General features: G+C 35.4%; 1 protein-coding gene across 9 annotated transcripts in view; it reads right to left on the bottom strand.

Moving 5' to 3' along the window:
• LOC123525163 (interleukin-6 receptor subunit beta-like) overlaps positions 1-19,627 on the bottom strand; it is a 199,339-nt gene that overhangs the window by 9,709 nt on the left and 170,003 nt on the right. For all 9 annotated transcript variants that reach the window (XR_008370145.1, XR_008370147.1, XR_008370148.1 and 6 more), the window contains 7 exons: positions 17,366-17,529; positions 16,534-16,702; positions 14,731-14,889; positions 14,258-14,413; positions 8,869-8,956; positions 4,879-4,966; positions 95-253 (listed from right to left, as the gene is read on the bottom strand). Coding sequence is in view for 4 of the 9 variants with exons in the window: in XM_053538120.1 (XP_053394095.1) it covers positions 95-253; positions 4,879-4,966; positions 8,869-8,956; positions 14,258-14,413; positions 14,731-14,889; positions 16,534-16,702; positions 17,366-17,529 (983 nt within the window). In the remaining 5 variants the exon portion in view is untranslated. The remainder of the gene's footprint in view (positions 1-94; positions 254-4,878; positions 4,967-8,868; positions 8,957-14,257; positions 14,414-14,730; positions 14,890-16,533; positions 16,703-17,365; positions 17,530-19,627) is intronic.

Raw genomic sequence — 19,627 nt, 5'->3', positions numbered from 1 at the left:
TTTGCAATACAAAAACTATGCTGTTTTATAAATGAGAAGTCAGATTAAACACAGTTTATAATGGTCTTTATATATAATATATATCTAAAGAAACCTTTAAAGATGAAAATTTCCATTTGTTGTTAATGAGAGGAGCTTCTACACCAGTGGTTGATTCAGTTGAAGAGCTGGGGCTGGGCGGGCCTTCTACAATTTTCTCATAAATTCCGTCTGAACTATCTGAGTCTGGGGGGTTTTGGCGTGGAGGCATCGGCTAAAAATTTTAATTAAAATCCATTAATCATTTAAAGAAATATATATTAATTCATAACTTCTGACATTATTTATCTCTGTTTCTAAGTAAACAGACATTAAAAAATTCTTATGTCTGCTTTACTTATGTAATGAAAACACCAAACACAATCACTACCTGCTTTACTGTGTAATGAAAACATACACTATAATCACTATTTGCTTTGCAAGCGTAATGAATGTCAAGACTTTCATGACCTGTTTGCATTGATAGTGTAATGAAAAACATCCAACACAATCACTACCTGCATTGCAGTATAGCGAAAATGCTAGTGTAATGAAAACAGACACCACAATCACTACCTGCACTGCTGTACAATGAAAACACCCAACACAATCACTACCTGCATTGCATTTTAATGAAATCAGACAACACAATCACTACCTGCTTTGCTATGTAATGAAAACAGTCAACACAATCACTACCTGCACTGCAGTACAATGAAAACACCCAACACAATCACTACCTGCACTGCATTTTAATGAAATCAGACAACACAATCACTACCTGCTTTGCTATGTAATGAAAACAGTCAACACAATCACTACCTGCACTGCTGTACAATGAAAACACCCAACACAGTCACTACCTGCATTGCATTTTAATGAAAACAGACATAACAATCACTACCTGCTCTGCTATGTAATGAAAACAGTCAACACAATCACTACCTGCACTGCTGTACAATGAAAACACCCAACACAATCACTACCTGTATTGCATTTTAATGAAATCAGACAACACCATCACTACCTGCTTTGCTATGTAATGAAAACAGACAACACAATCACTACCTGCACTGCTGTACAATGAAAACACCCAACACAATCACTACCTGCATTGCATTTTAATGAAATCAGACAACACAATCACTACCTGCTTTGCTATGTAATGAAGACAGTCAACACAATCACTACCTGCACTGCTGTACAATGAAAACACCCAACACAATCGCTACCTGCATTGCATTTTAATGAAATCAGTCAACACAATCACTACCTGCTTTGCTATGTAATGAAGACAGTCAACACAATCACTACCTGCACTGCTGTACAATGAAAACACCCAACACAATCACTACCTGCATTGCATTTTAATGAAATCAGTCAACACAATCACTACCTGCTTTGCTATGTAATGAAAACAGTCAACACAATCACTACCTGCATTGCTATGTAATGAAAACAGACACCACAATCACTACCTGCACTGCTGTACAATGAAAACACCCAACACAATCACTACCTGCATTGCATTTTAATGAAATCAGACAACACAATCACTACCTGCTTTGCTATGTAATGAAGACAGTCAACACAATCACTACCTGCACTGCTGTACAATCAAAACACCCAACACAATCGCTACCTGCATTGCATTTTAATGAAATCAGTCGACACAATCACTACCTGCTTTGCTATGTAATGAAGACAGTCAACACAATCACTACCTGCACTGCTGTACAATGAAAACACCCAACACAATCACTACCTGCATTGCATTTTAATGAAATCAGTCAACACAATCACTACCTGCTTTGCTATGTAATGAAGACAGTCAACACAATCACTACCTGCATTGCATTTTAATGAAATCAGACAACACAATCACTACCTGCTTTGCTATGTAATGAAAACAGTCAACACAATCACCACCTGCACTGCTGTACAATGAAAACACCCAACACAATCACTACCTGCATTGCATTTTAATGAAATCAGACAACACAATCACTACCTGCTTTGCTATGTAATGAAGACAGTCAACACAATCACTACCTGCACTGCTGTACAATGAAAACACCCAACACAATCGCTACCTGCATTGCATTTTAATGAAATCAGTCAACACAATCACTACCTGCTTTGCTATGTAATGAAGACAGTCAACACAATCACTACCTGCACTGCTGTACAATGAAAACACCCAACACAATCACTACCTGCATTGCATTTTAATGAAATCAGTCAACACAATCACTACCTGCTTTGCTATGTAATGAAGACAGTATCAACCACAATCATACCAACCTGCATTGTAACATAAATGAAATCATACCAAACACAATCACTACCTGCTTTGCTATGTAATGAAAACAGACAACACAATCACTACCTGCAGCTGCATGTACAATGAAAACACACCAACAATAACACAATATCATCAAATACACTTGCATTGCATTTAAAATCATACTGAATTAATAACAACAACACAATCACTACCTGCTTTGCTATGTAAAGAAACAGTCAACAACAATCACTACCTGCACTGCTGTACAATGAAAACACCCAACACAATCGTACCTGCATTGCATTTTAATGAAATCAGTCAACACAATCACTACCTGCTTTGCTATGTAATGAAGACAGTCAACACAATCACTACCTGCACTGCTGTACAATGAAAACACCCAACACAATCCTACCTGCATTGCATTTTAATGAAATCAGTCAACACAATCACTACCTGCTTTGCTATGTAATGAAACAGTCAACACAATCACTACCTGCATGCTATGTAAGAAAACACACACACCAATTCACTTACCTGCAACACTGCTGTACAAACAAACACACCCAACAACAAAATCACTACCTGCATTGCATTTTAATGAAATCAGACAACACAATCACTACCTGCTCTTTGCTATGTAATGAAGACAGTCAACACAATCACTACCTGCACTGCTGTACAATCAAACACCCAACACAATCCTACCTGCATTGCATTTTAATGAAATCAGTCAACACAATCACTACCTGCTTTGCTATGTAATGAAGACAGTCAACACAATCACTACCTGCACTGCTGTACAATCAAAACACCCAACACAATCCGCTACCTGCATTGCATTTTAATGAAATCAGTCAACACAATCACTACCTGCTTTGCTATGTAATGAAGACAGTCAACACAATCACTACCTGCACTGCTGTATAAAATACACCCAACAACAATCATACCTGCATTGCATTTTAATGAAATCAGTACAACACAATCACTACTCTGCTTTGCTATGTAATGAAGACAGTCAAACATCAAAACATCACTACCTGCTTTGCTATGTAAATGAAAGTACAGTCAACCACAATCACTACCTGCATTGCTTTTAATGAAATCGAAGAACAACACTAAATCACAATCACCACTCTTTGCTATGTAATGAAGACAGACACCAACAATCACTACCTTGCACTGCTGTGACAACAAGAACACTAACTCTAACCAACAACAATCACTACCTGCATTGCATTTTAATGAAATCAGACAACACATCACTACCATGCTTTGCTATGTAATGAAAAAACAAATCCATACACAATCTACATTAACACTTGCTTTGCTATGTAATGAAAACAGTCAATCACAAACACTACCTATCTGCATTGCTGTGTAATGAAAACAGATGACACAATTGCTGTGTAATGAAAACAAACAAAACAATCACTATCTGCTTTGCTGTGTATGAAAACAGACAACACATATCCATTTGCTGTAGTAGTGAAAACAACATATGCAACCTATCAACTTTTGCTGTGTAGTGAAAACAGACAATGCAATCACTACCTACTTTGCTGTGTAGTGAAAGCAGACAACGCAATCAGTGCCAATCACTACCTACTTTGCTGTGTAGTGAAAACAGACAACGCAATCACTACCTACTTTGCTGTGTAGTGAAAGCAGACAATGCAATCACCACCTACATTGTTGTGTAGTGAAAACAGACAACACAATCACTACCTACTTTGCTGTGTAGTGAAAACAGACAACGCAATCACTACCTACTTTGCTGTGTAGTGAAAACAGACAATGCAATCACTACCTGCTTTGCTTGTGTTATAAAATCAGACAATATGATCACTATCTATTTGCTTGGCTAGTGTAATGAAAACAGACAATAAAATCACTATCTATTTATAATCTGCTAGTGTTATACAAAGGAACAACACAATCATTAATTGCTTTACTAGTGTAAAGGAAACATACAAAATATAATCACGGACAACACAATCACTATCTGTTTTGCCAGTGTAGTAAAAACAATAAGTTCACTACATGTTTTGTAATGATAAAGACCGCATTGTTACTCACCGTGTTTTGCTATTAAAAACAAGGACCTTTTTAATTGGCACAATATACGCTTATTTAATGGCTAGCCAGTCAAGTAAAAAATATTTGCCCACAGTCCAATTAGTCATAGCTGTTTGCCTGAAGTCCAAAAAAACCAGGGCTGATACTTTTGACTGTTGACCAGCAAGCCATTCAGAAAGTGTTAAGTTAATGACATCAGAAAAAGTTTGGAATTTTTTTTCTTTCTTCAATTTTTGACTTTAGCGCAGCAAACCACTGACAGAATAATGCAGAATAACTATCCAAGGTTCCTGACTGTCTAAATACCAGCTGGTATGTAGGTGCATCTTCTTTCTGATAATTAAATATAGACTACGAGTGTATAAATATTTAAACAGTGCAAGAAAAATTTCAAATATAACATTTACAGATATTTTCACTAATGAAGCACATCTAAACTTTCTATCCTTTATTGAAGTACTTGACATAAAAACAAGCAAAAAGCCACTTACTATTGGTGGTAATGGGGGTAAAGAGGTATGAGGTATTTCTATGGGGACTGGTACAAAATATCTCTGCTTCACTGTCCTAAACACTTGCCTGCAACATAATAGAATATCTATGTGAAAGTTACAATGGCATGCATGTGTCATCACTACAGTGGAAGGCATGTGTATGGTCACTATGTATAGCTAAGTTTTGCACAACTACAAACTACAAATATGTTAGTCTAATATGGGTATTATTATACAATCAGTTTACAACAACAGTTTCTGTATTATACACTTGCCCTAACTTGTTCTTCCTAATGTAAGTTCAAAGTGGAGAAATTTATATCTGGCATGTAGTATTCTGTCAAATAATGATGCAAATTCAAAAAGGGACCGTACCAATGGAAAGTGGCTAACACAAAATTGAAGAGACTGTGGTTAAAGATATATATATCCCATATCAAACTTAACACAACAATGTCTATTTATATTTAAGTGTATTTCTGTGTGATCACCTGCTAGAAACATCTATCATGCAATACTGAATGTATCTACATTGTATCACTAATCTACAGCAAGGGTCTGACTGTGCAAACAAGAGTATGTGTATTATATATCACTACGATCTTTTGTACATTGCATCAAGAACAAGGTTCCTCTTAAGGAGGTAGGTTACCTTCATATTTGTATGTGCGCATGTCCAACCGGAAGCTAACGTGACGATTTACGACGACGTTTACGACAAACTAAATGTATTTGTATATTCATTCTTCTGAAAACAAATCATGAACCTGTCTTCGATCTGATGCTTTATGGTTTAATAATGCAGAAATAATGAATGAATTGCCGCAGAAACGCTTCAAAACAATGTTGCCTTAAAATGACGTCATTGACGTCATGACGTTACGTGTCAGTTACCGCGCAAAATTAATAGCTTTTATCTTGAAAGTACGTAATTCTGTGCATTTTCTTTATTTTAACTATTTTCAAATAACCATTATTTGCTGAAATATTTTTTATGAGTCTTTTGCTCTGAACAATAATCAATATTTTGCTTCTTTTATGTAGTTATATTGAAATGTTATGCGGAATGTAAGAAAATGGATGATGATAAGCAATGTTATTTGGATATAGTTGGATGAAAGGTTACTTGTTACGGTCATTTTCAAATAGAAAATCTAGCAGTTTGATTTGTAATACCTATTTTTCAGGTTCTGTTGATAATTTGTTACTTATGTACTAAAACTAAGATCTAAAATTGTTCAAATTTCAGTAGAAAATTGTGGTTTCTTGAATTGAATTGATGTTACCATGGAAACGAAGCCCGTGACCTATGTATCTAAATGTAAAATTTAAAAGCGTTGACACTGGTCTATTTAAGAAACACACCTTCGGCTTTTTATTTTCATTTCAACAATATCCATGAGAATAATAGCAGCATGCTGGACGATTTTTCCATGAAAAATTCCGGACGAAGGGTACTGCTGTAAGTATTCTAAGCTGTGAAATTTGTTTGAATAAATGCAAATAACACGAAAATATAACTTACGTCAGAAATAATATGTTTTAAAGCTACATCAACTAGAAAGATAATCTTATTCAATACTTTTTATAAGAAATTACGACAAAAATCAAGATATAAGCTATTTTAAACATCCCTGTTGCCATGGTTACTTTAAACTTTAAGAAAAATAGGGTACCATGTAAAGTGCTTGGTATTTTGCTAATAATATTACCCAAATATTCCATGTTGGTCATTAACAGAATGGCACGGAAGCCGTCGAAAACCCCTATTTTTATACATAGTTGTTTAAAAATGTGAGAAAATGCGTTACCATGGAAACACGAGCCCCGTGACATATACATTTTAAGCTTATATTAGAAAGCTAACGTGCATATTAGTAAAATTATCAATTATGCAAACTTCTAAGAATATCAATGAAATTAAAATACACTGAAAAGTGTTAAATATCCGTATTTTCCTTCTTCTTTCAATATGAAATACCTTTGGAGGGTCATGTTCTTCAAACCTAGATAAAAAATGAACTTGAAGGGACAGAGACAAACGAAATTGAGATTGTAGCAGTTAAAACTTCATATTACACGAAATACAAAAGAATAATGCGGTTCAACTAATTTGAATTTACCCTTGTAACAAGGTAACCTACCTCCTTAATTGGTTACATGAGAAACTGTTTTATGGCAGCTTTCTTACTTTTATATTCAAGAGTCATAATAATATTTAAACAAAAAAATGTTTAAACATATTAGAATACATAAATTCTTTATTTTCAGCTCTGTTTTTTTTTCTTCAAGGAAACAATTTAAACAACATTTTAATATCTTTTATTTCCTTCCCTTTCTTAACATAATTTTCTTCATTTAGTAGACTGTTTTCCTGTAAAATTGTCATTACATAACAGAATTAGTCTCTACAGGACAGCTTCCTTTTAACAAGAGGGCCATGATGGCCCTATATCGCTCACCAGAGTTGATCTGCCTACTGACTTAGTTTTTGAGTTTTTGACCACATATGACCCAGTTTCAAATCTGACCTAGAGATCATCAAAACAAACATGCTGACCAAGTTTCATAAAGACTGAACACAACTGTGGCCTCTAGCGTGTTAACAGGTTTTTTCCTTTGATTTGACCAGGTGACCTAGTTTTTGACCCCACAAGACTGGACCTATAGGTCATCAAGACAAACATTCTGACCAATTCTCACGAGTTTCAAACTTAAACTGTGGACTCTTAGAGTGTTAACAAGATTTTCCTTTGATCTGGCTTAATGACCTAGTTTTTGACCCCACATGACCCAGATTCAAACTTGACCTAGAGGTCATCAAGACAAATATTTTGATTAACTCTCATGACTTTCAAACTTAAACTGTGGACTCTTGGAGTGTTAACAAGATTTTCCTTTGATCTGGCCTACTGACCTAGTTTTTGACCCCACTTAACCAAGTTTCAATACTGACATAGAAATCATCTATACAAACATTCTGACCAAGTTTTATAAAGATTGGGCCACAACTGTGGCCTCTAAAGTGTTAACAAGCTTTTCCTTTGATTTGACCAGATGATCTAGTTTTCGACCCCACATTACCAAGATTCAAAGTTGACCTAGAGGTCAACAAGACAAACATTCTGACCAATTCTCATGAGTTTCAAACTTAAACTGTGGACTCTAAGAGTGTTAACAAGATTTTCATTTGACCTGACCTGCTGGCTAGTTTTTGACCCCACATAATCCAGTTTCAAACTTTACCTAGAGATCATCTGTACAAACATTCTGTCCAAGTTTCATAAATATTGGGTCACAATTGTGGCCTCAAGAGTGTTAACAAGGCAAATGTTGCCGACGCCAGCGGACAATGACCGGTCACAAAGGTAAGTAACCATCTTCCTGTCAGATGTGATGTTGTATACATGGTAGTCAGTTTTTAGCTCCCCTTGATCGCATCTGACAAGAAGATAGTTACTTACCTTGTACACAATATCACATATGAGGCTATACTGTCACTTTACCAGCTTTTGATGGTATAGGAAGACCAACAGGTGCCCCTCGAGACACTGTCTCAGGCATAGACAGACACCTAGATAACCTTCTGTAAGCCAGCTGGATGCCTTCCTCACATCAAGATTTCTACATCCTAACCAAGGTTTTTACCCCATTATGACAAAGTATTTCAAAGTCAGTGACCTTGACTACTTTGCCTGGTAGGCCACATACACCATACCAGACCTGAATCGCTTACTGTGTACAGTGCTTACCATGTACATGTGTATACAAATTCTTGCCAGGAAGATGATTACTTACCATGTACACAATATCATGTCACTTACAGTGTAAAGAACAATAAAATAAAGGATGATCACTTACCGTGTACACAATATTATACCGAACAGGAAGATGATCACTTAACATGTACACAATATTATACTAAACAGGAAGATGATCACTTACCGTGTACACAATATTATACTAAACAGGAAGATGATCACTTACCGTGTACACAATATTATACTAAACAGGAAGATGATAAGAACAAACAGGGAGCCAACCACTATACCACCAATTTCACCAGCATTCAACCCTGAAATAGTTATTAAAAATTTATCTCATTTGTGAAGTTCCAGCAAAACATTTTCCCTCTGAGTAAGTCTACGACAATCATCAATCTTCAATAAAATGACATTCATTCAGTGCAACAATTTTGTTTTAGATCTCTATAAATAATGAAGTGAATGGTATAGCAAAGAGACTTTCATCACATCCGTGAAAATTAGAGTAATTCTCACAAATGATCTCTTTTTACACAGCACCAGACACTCATAAAAATTTCATTGAAATCTGTCAAAATGACAGTAAGGACATAAAATGATTTAATAAATAAAATTTGATTAACTGTTGACCTTAGTATAGTTTACAATAAGAATTCAGTAGAAATATATTCAGTAAAGGGAGACATTTCTGAACGATCACAAAATGCTGTCATTTCACACATCAGCAAAAAGTTGGATGCTATTTATGTAACCTAATGCATTTGTTGATTATAAACAAAGTACATGTAGAAACTACAGCATTATTCACACAAACATAGGGTCTACAGATACAGGCAACATTTAACATGACCCTGCACCCTTACAGAACAAGGCTTCTCTGGTGTACATTAAGTTTACTATATGTGTACTATTCGCATACAATGAAGTTGCGGCAGGAGTACACAAGATGTTCACGGCAACGGGTGTATAGTTCGCATACATTTATTTGATGTCGCGAATAGTAAACGGGAGAACCAAAGTACGCTAACAGTTCGCTGCAAAAATTGATAGTATACAAAACATACACAACAGGGACTTAAAATTTATATTGAACAATTTTTTATTTGCTGAATGTTCACAGCAGCAACTTGAAGATTTTTTTCCATAGTTAAAGTACACGACACATACACCGCAGGGACTTAAGATTGGTATTTCATAGTTTTTGGTTTGCAGACTGTTTGCAGCAAAAACTTAAAACTTTTATCTGAAACCATATGTTATAATACGAAACATACACTGCAAGGACTTAAAATTTATGGTTAATTATATAAGATTTGTTGAAATAAACATCATTACTTTTTCTCCTAGAGTAGATCTAACACCAAGAAGAACATCATTAACAGTAGTTGCATAAATAATATTGCATTTTTTTTCCACCTGGCTATTAAGGGGTGATAAATTAATCTACTGCAGTGTATTATGCTGCTTGTCTCACAACAGAAGATTACCACAGACTGATAAGATCTTGCCTGCTTTATATTTAGAAACTCTACCGGCCAAGAGGTCAGCCAATGAAAATAAAGTCAGTGAACTACTTCTGGGGGTTGTGCATGTACCACAAAAAGTAATCCTTAACTTTTTTGGTTTTTTTTATCAGAGTAATCTTTAAAATTTATCAGTATCTAAATGGAATAAAATCTTACTCTAGTACAGAAATAGTTTTAACATCCTAGATATATCCTTCATTAGCTGACTGTAAATGACAAATTTGCCCAAGAATATCAAAATTTCAAATCTATAAACAGGAAGTTCTTTGAGAGCAGGATGGAGTTATTTTACTAAGGCTACAAAGAAGTTTATTTATATGGTTCTTTGTTTACAATGTGCAGATTATTTTAGCATGGAATTTAAGAGTAATGAAAAGAATACAAATTAAATGGTGAGTCAATATATTATTTATTCATTTTCCAAGTTATCTAGATTACCTGTAACTATAGTAGCTCTAAAACATATATATTGTTCATATGTAGCTCAATGTGAGCTATTTAAATCATGGAAAAATGAAAAAATACTTTGTGCATTATCAATTTATTTTTTCATGGAACTTTGTAAGAATATAATTATCTTCCTATATTCAAACAAGTATCTGGATAAAAAAAAAGATATATATTATATATGTCAACTTAAGTGTGGAAGTGAAAACTGATTTATTTAGATTTTATTATTTCATGGTATAACTGAATAAATAATACCTTAAAATATTGGCTTTTGGCAATAAGTAAAATAAAAATGGTCTTAAAGTAAACTTACTTAAGTTGTGTTTGTGCATACATCCTTTATTTTGCATGAGTTTATTTGACTGCAATAATAGTATTGCAGAACCATAAAATTTCTGTCTGCTGACATTTTTGTGAGTATAGTCTATACAGTTTTTTGTATAGATTTAATAAGGGTGTAATAATTTATTTGATATAACCATTTGTCATGTATACATATATATATATATATCTATCACCATGTATTATGTTGCCGCGTACATTATGTGTACAAAACCTGCCGTGTACATTATGTGTACAAAACCTGCTGTGTACATTAAGTGTACAAATCCTGCTGTGAACATTCTGCGTACATTGCCTGCTGTTTACATTCTGCAAATGGAATCTTGCTGTGTATAGTACGCGTACAAAACCTGCCGTGAACATTCTGCGTATAATGCCTGCCGCGTACATTCTGAAAAGTTTATTGTCAGCATACATGCCGCATACATTTCTGCGGTGTACACTCCGTGTACGTCTGCGGTGTACATGCAGTGTATATTTTCTGTGGTGTACCTTTTGCAAACTAAAATGTCCACGGGAAGAAATGTATGCGGCAAACCATCAATTTTCTGAAAAGTTTACTGTTGGCGTATGTTTCGTGTATATCAAGTGTATGAGTCGCGAACATCTTATTTTGTATACCGGCAATAAACATATAGTATGCCGAAGGTTCACTGCAATAGTACGCGGGAGACCATTTTCTTCCGTAAGGGTGAACTTAAAGTTATACAAACATGTGTACCACAAAACAAACATACATAAATGTGAAACAGCAAATTCTATATATTGACCGTTCACTAAGCCATAGGAATCTTTGAGCATTCAAAAGTTGATGTAATACATGAAATTCTAGAATAAAGCACACAATGGTAAATCTTTTCATGCATAAAATGCTGTTTTACAGCAGACAGTATTATGCAGTTCATGCAATACAAAACCCAGTCACAGTGAAGCTTTCAAGCATTTAACACTGAAATTCTATTGCATAATAGGAGTCATTTTAAAGATGACCTTTGTAGGAAGAGAGCAATGCTTCACTTTTTGCAAGCCTCATCATCAAACAATTAAATGAATAAATACATGGTCATACATAAGCACAAATGGGGCAATAATTTTGCTAACACTTAAGTAAGAGTTGTAGAACTTTCCTCCCTTTTGTCTTGACTAAATGAGCTAGAAAAACTTAACCAAAAAAATTTAGGTAAAAAAAGGAGCATTATATAAATTTTGTGAGAAAGCAAAATAGTGTTATGAAACCTTTACACTACACAGGTCCTATCATCACAGTTAACAAGTATGTGAAGTTTTAATGTTTTCCTAACAGTTGTTACTAAGATACCAGCTTAAAAAACCTTAACAGAAAACTGCTTATTCGAGGAAGAATAATTTTGCACAAAAAAAAAAATAAGTATTTTGTTCACTTTAATACAAGCGCAATTGAAGTTTACTCACAATTTATGAATATAGCTCATTTGTTCAGACAAGTTGTACAAACATCTTAAAAAAGTTATTTCCTCATGATTGTTGGGAAATCTTTTAATGAAAAACAAATAAAACTAGAGGCTTTACAATAATCCCAAAAACTACAGTAATTCATTTAAAAGCCAATTGAAGTGTACTCCACAATAGTAATTAATCCTTTGTCAGCAAGCTTGTACAAACATTTAAAAATTATCTTCATGTTTCTTGAAATTCTTTTATTCAAAAACAACATAAAACTAGAGCTGCTTTTGAGAAAAGCGAATGTCTCCCACAACTGCCTAATCATCTAAATAGCAAGTCAGTCTGTATAAACTGTTTACTCACTACAATTCATGGGCCAAAACTCCAAAATGCCTGGACCGATTTGGCTCATTATCGAACGTGGCCAAGGTCTTATGATCAAACACATTTTGTTCAAATTTGGTGAAGATCGGATGAGAAATGTTCGACTTAGAGTGCAGACAAGAGTAAAAAGGCCGATTTTTCGGTAATTCAAGGGCCGTATCTCCAAAATGCCTGGACTGATTTGGCTAGTTATCGAGCTTGGCTGAGGTCTCATGGTCAAAACATTTTGTTCAAGTTTGGTGAAGATCGGATGAGAAATGTTTGACTTAGAGCGCGGACAAGAGTAAAAAGGCCAATTTTTGGTAATTCAAGGGCAGTAACTCCAATATGCCTGGACCGATTTGGCTAGTTAAGGAACTTGGCCGAGGTCTTAGAGTCAAACACATTTTGTTCAAGTCTGGTGAAGATCGGATGAGAAATGTTTGACTTAGAGCGCGGACAAGAGTAAAAAGGCTGATTTTTGGTAATTCAAGGGCTGTAACTCCAATATGCCTGGACCGATTTGGCTAGTTAAGGAACTTGGCCGAGGTCTTATAGTCAAACACATTTTGTTCAAGTCTGGTGAAGATCGGATGAGAAATGTTTGACTAAGAGTGCGGACAGACACACAGACAGAAAGACAGACAGACACAGACTGGAGTAAATCAATGTCTCCCACACCACTGTGTGGTGGGAGACATAAATATACATGATAAGTATACACATATTGACAATAATGCATAACAGTCTCTAGAAAAGCATTGTAATAAAGGATTGCCTAATTCAATCTAGAAATAAATTATTTTACATGGCAAGCCTTAAATTAGTTTAAAAGATTAACAAACCAAGATGTAAGATCTCACTACTTCCTGATGTCACAACTAAAAAAAACAAAGTTTTTATTTAAAAAAGTCAAGACAAAAATATGTGCTGTTTTGAACACACTTAAGAGTGTATCAAAAGACAGCCAGATGGAATATTGACTTCCTCCCATGCTTTCTCAAGCAAGGTTTGAACCAACAGTGGTGAGGGACAAGTGATTCAATAGCTGCCGCCTAAACCACTTGGCAGCAGAAGCCCATTCCTTCATATTATATGTCCTGTAACTTTAACACCTTAATCACACATATTTTTAGGCTTCAAATATTGTAACTTGGTCTCTAGTTACACTACATCTTATTGAATTAATGATTAATTTAAACAATTAACCACTCCAAAATATCTTACGTAAATTTTAACACTTTTTATCTTTTCAACAGATGAACTTTTCGACTGACAAAGTAACTGACTAAGATTTAGCACTGAAAGGTGTTTTGTTAACATTTTGTCCTGTAGGTATAAAGAAAGGATCAAGGACAGAATTTTAGCAACAGCACTAGAGACACAGGAACAGTATCAAACACAGTGAGATAAACAAGGACGTACAGACAAGGGAGACAACTTTGCAAAGGGGGACAATCCTGCCAAATACAAATTTTTCAGTCTCTTTCTATAAAGGAAACAACTTACGTCTGTCAACAACAACACCATAGAGTACGCTGCTTCTGGGACCGAGTCCTGCTGCTGACCTCACATTCACCCACACTTTGTAACGGGAACCCTCTGCTAAATCATGTATTGTAAAGACATTCTTATCCTTGTCTACTTGGAATGTTGATGTCTCTCCTACCAAAGATATATACAGTATGTATATTTATTATCATGGAAATAAATTTCCAATATTGTCACAGGCCACTTGTCTGTTAAACTTGCGGACTGACATCTGGTTAAATGTTCGACACAGTCCTGACACTACAAGGAAACAACCTAAACATTTTGTGTGGGAGGATGAACGACTAACTTAACTGTATTAATGCCTTAATTAGCCTTGTGTATTATGACAAACAATCATTAAACTATGACAGTATCATATACTGCTCATTAATATGCTCAGTCAGTTTTTATAAATATGCATGAATAAACTTTGCATAATAAAATCTAACCTGAGCAGTTTTCTCCCTTGACTGAAGGACAGATATGGACAATGTAGCTTTTTATGTAGGCATGAGTGTCCTCACATGACAATTTGTCCCACTCTACACTGAGTGCACTGTCTGGTTGATATACTGCAGCATGGAAGTTTCGTGGTGCCACCTCGGGTTCTAGAACAGCAAGCATAATCTTCATACATCTATTAAATAAACAGCTAACCCATTACAATTTCCTTTAGCTTTGTTAAGGGCCACTGTCTTCTGAATGTTATTCCAAAAGAAAAGTTGCTTTATTTACCGTCATCCTACGAATATAAGACGCACATTTTTTTACCGAGATTCTGGTCTCAAAGGACCGATGCGTCCTATATATGGGGATAGAAAAAGACCAAACATTTCCCACAACTCAAAAATTAAGAAAATCGATCTTTGTTTACACCACGTACCTTTATATTGAAGAGAATTCAAGGGGAGTAAATACCAATGACTTGGGCTAATAGCAAGTATCGGGACCCGGCTTCTTAAATTACTTTTGTATAAAATGTAAAATTTAGAGCTAACGTAAAATCCTAAGATAAATAAATGCTGTTTTTCATTAAAATATATTTTAAAATGCATTTCTGTAACTGATCATAAGTTTTGAACAAAACCTGTGTAAAACTTTCCCGGCCTGTTTTCACACATTTTGCATTCAAATACTTGAAACTCCGTATCAGGTAGCCTGGAAATCAACTATCTAGTCTTCAAACATAATTTTGATAGTTGTCTATAATCCTCTTGTTCATCGAGAAATTCACGCCCGAGGCATTACTTATCTTACACCTACTGTCACAATCTGCAAACAATCGTTTAATCATATCCGGAGGCAAATGTAAACATGTGGATGCAAGATTTTAGACTGATCCACTAACAAGATCATAGTCACTGATCCGTAATGTTCAAAACAATTTGCAAACCAGTCATTAAATTACGTCATTTTGCCGCCACATGCCAAAGTGTACTTTCGTTTTCGCTGGCGTCAATATTCATGGAGTGATCAGAGGATGCGGCTGTTTAGTGCTTACACAGAGTTTATGCTTTTCAATTTAAATACTTGCACAACATGCAAAAACATCGAAAATGATTTTGCAAAAACCAGCGAGTTACTAGTGTCAGAACCTATAGCGAATTTTGGACAACATAAATTCGGATAAGTGATAAGTGGGTATAAGCATTTTTCCAGAATTCTGTTGATATTTTTTCACTGTGTCCTATACACGAGTGCGACCTATAATTGGCCGGTTACGGTAATAGTGCGTATGATCAACAGACAACATGAGCTATTACAACAATCTAGGTATGCACAGATAGTTACCTGGGCTTATTTTCCTCTGTGTACAATCCTTTGAAAAACAGTCTGCTAATCAAGAAAACCACTGGTTACAGTGATACCATATTCCACAATATATCATATCTCTACAAAAATTTTGAATTGTAACCAAATTGAATTTGGCTTAATACCTGTCTACCAAAACTGAATTCGATCCATTCATTCTTTGAATATTTTTGATGAATTTAAAGTTGAAAAGGGGCCATAACTTTTGGCAAAAATTTGTGGATTGTAACCAAAATCATCTTCTGTACATACCCTCTGATCATATACTGGTATAGCAAAATTGTTGTTAATCCACTAATCATTTCAAGTTATCACAGGGGTACAGATGTACCAACATTGTGACCCCCAGTATATCCACTCCTAAACTTTGTTTTAAGGATTCTTATAGCAGCTACATTAAGTGAATGAGACCTCAAACTTATTTTCATTAAAACACTTACTTGTATTTTTGATGTAGATACAAGTATTCCACTTAAATCCACTACTGATAATCTCCCCTGATGTTGACAAGGCATTTACTGCCACTCCAAACATATACATCTCAAAACTATGCAAATGTAGCACATACTCTGTTTCAGTTACAGCCACGTCAGCAGAATTTATAGCATCCTGTGGAAAAGACAAGAACATTTCACTTTTATTTCCAACTGTCATATATATAAATCCAAGGATGCTGCAGACCAGGTAAAGATCCATCATGTGGCTTAAAAGTGTTCCTATTTTTAGCTTTGATGGCTCATTAGTGCAATTCAAGTGGAACTATCTAAAAAATCTGAGAAAGATATCATATATCAAAGGATGCTTCTAACAATGTTTGGTGAATATCCGTCCATCCAATCTTGGGAAGTTGTTTTAAACCTTTTTCTGTTTAAAGATAATTTACCCCTACCATCTGCCTCAATTACTTGCCCCTAAATGCAGTCAAGTGGAACAATTTGAATATATCTGATAAAGATGTACCTAAGAATGCTTCTAACCAAGTCTGTTGAACATCAATCTTGTGGTTAATAAAACAAGTCATTTAGAGGTTCTTCTATTTTAGGCTCAGGCAGCTGCTATGTGCAGTCAGATGGAAACATTTCAATAAACTTGAGACTATGCAAGATGGTGACAGACAAAGTTCAATGTAAATCTGACTTGTAGTAAACATAATGAAGAAGAGATGCAGGACCATCCAACTATACTCACAATTCACCCATTTTGTCTGGTTCAGGGTGAGCTATAAACATGTATACACTGTTTTATCACAAACCAGAAATGATTTTTCATTACCTGACAATTTTCTAGTTTTGAACCCCTACACCAGAAGACAGTGTATGATATGAGATTTCTCCAGTAACTGGATGACCGTGTGTCCACTGGCTTCCAAGATATAGTTACTCTTGTATCCTTTGATGCATTGTCGGCCTCTACAATGTGTTCTGGTACCTTTGGTTCTAAAATATAAATTGAAACAAGCAATGAAGTGTGCGTGTAAGCCCTTGAGCTGTCACCATGATCTTTGACATACTGACTAAAACGCAACAGGGGTAATCTACTGACATATACCTTTGGCATATTGACCACTAATGCAACAGGGTTATCTGTTAACAAGCAATCATCCACTGAGGTTTGGCAGTCACAGGCCAAATGCTCAACAGTTATTGAAAGGACACCAAATGGTTTGATGATGGACTTACAGAAACCAACAAAAGGGAATGGGACATCAAATTTAATATTCATCAGGTTTATGGACTGTAACATATGTGAACAAAGAATGACCCAGAACCATACATACCATACACCATTGTAACAGATGTACAAAACAAAGAGTAACATAAGCATCAATGGGGCAGCACAGATTCACAGTCAGTGATATGCTTGTACTCCCACATGATGTCACATTTATCTGTCACTTACATGACAATGCTTACCTAAACATCTAATATGATATGGCAGCTGCAGTGCAACATATGTAACTCTTTTAGAGCTGTTTGTAAAACACATATTCCCCCCAGTGATTGTCTGTTGGTAGAAATTTTCAATCTCAAGTACACTATGTTGATGACCTTTGACCTTATAGCATCGCAAACATTAGTGGTCATCTACTGACCAAAAGCAATCACACTTTAAGTATAATAACCTAAACCTCAAACCTTTTGTTACTAATCAGAAACCCATTTCAGCCTAAATGGTAAAGTGAGTAACTTTACCTAAAACAAGAGGACCATGATGGTCCTGAATCGCTCACCTGTCCCCACATGACCCAGTTTTGAACTGAGAATGACGTCGTTTTTTTCTATTATTTGACATAGTGACATAGTATTTGAGCTCATGTGACCCAGTTTTGAAATTGACCTATATATTGAGATAAAAATTCTGACCAAGTTTCATGAAGATCCATTGAAAAATATGGCCTCTAGAGAGGTCACAAGGTTTTTCTATTATCTGACCTAATGACCTAGTTTTTAAAGGCATGTGACCCAGTTTCTAACTTGACCTACATATCATCAAGGTGAACATTCTGACCAATTTTCATGAAGATCTCATGAAAAGTATAGCCTCTAGAGAGGTCACATGGTTTTTCTATTTTTTGACCTTATGACCTAGTTTTGGACCGCACGTGACCCAGGTTCGAACTTGACCTAAATATCATCAAGATGAACATTCAGACTAATTTTCATGAATATCCATTTAAAAATATGGCCTCTAGGGAGGTCACAAGGTTTTTCTATTTTTACACCTACTGACCTAGTTTTTGAACGCACGTGACCCACTTTCTAACATGGCCTAGATATCATCAAGATGAACATTGTGACCAATTTTCATGAAGATCCATTGAAAAATATGGCCTCTAGGGAGGTCACAAGGTTTTTCTATTTTTAGACCTACTGACCTAGTTTTTGAATGCACGTGACCCACTTTCGAACATGGCCTAGATATCATCAAGATGAACATTCTGACCAATTTTCATGAAGATCCATTGAAAAATATGGCCTCTAGGGAGGTCACAAGGTTTTCCTATTTTTAGACTTACTGACCTAGTTTTTGACCACACCTAACCCACTTTCGAACATGGCCTAGATATCATCAAGATGAACATTCTGACCAATTTTCATGAAGATCCATTGAAAAATATGGCCTCTAGGGAGGTCACAAAGTTTTTCTATTTTTAGACCTACTGACCTAGTTTTTGAACGCACGTGACCCACTTTCGAACATGGCCTAGATATTATCAAGATGAACATTCTGACAAATTTTCATGAAGATCCATTGAAAAATATGGCCTCTAGGGAGGTCAACAGGTTTTTCTATTTTTAGACCTAATGACCTAGTTTTGGACAGCACGTGACCCAGTTTCAAACTTGGCCTAGATATCATCAAGATGAACATTCTGACCAATTTTCATGAAAATCCATTGAAAAATATGGCCTCTAGAGAGGTCACAAGGTTTTTCTATTTTTAGACCTACTGACCTAGTTTTGGACAGCACGTGACCCAGTTTCGAACTTGACCTAGATATCATCAAGATGAACAATCAGACCAATTTTCATA

This window comes from Mercenaria mercenaria, chromosome 3 (assembly GCF_021730395.1).
Source record: "Mercenaria mercenaria strain notata chromosome 3, MADL_Memer_1, whole genome shotgun sequence".
In the NCBI taxonomy this organism is placed as follows: domain Eukaryota; kingdom Metazoa; phylum Mollusca; class Bivalvia; order Venerida; family Veneridae; genus Mercenaria; species Mercenaria mercenaria.
This window is presented reverse-complemented; position numbering and strand designations above follow the sequence as displayed.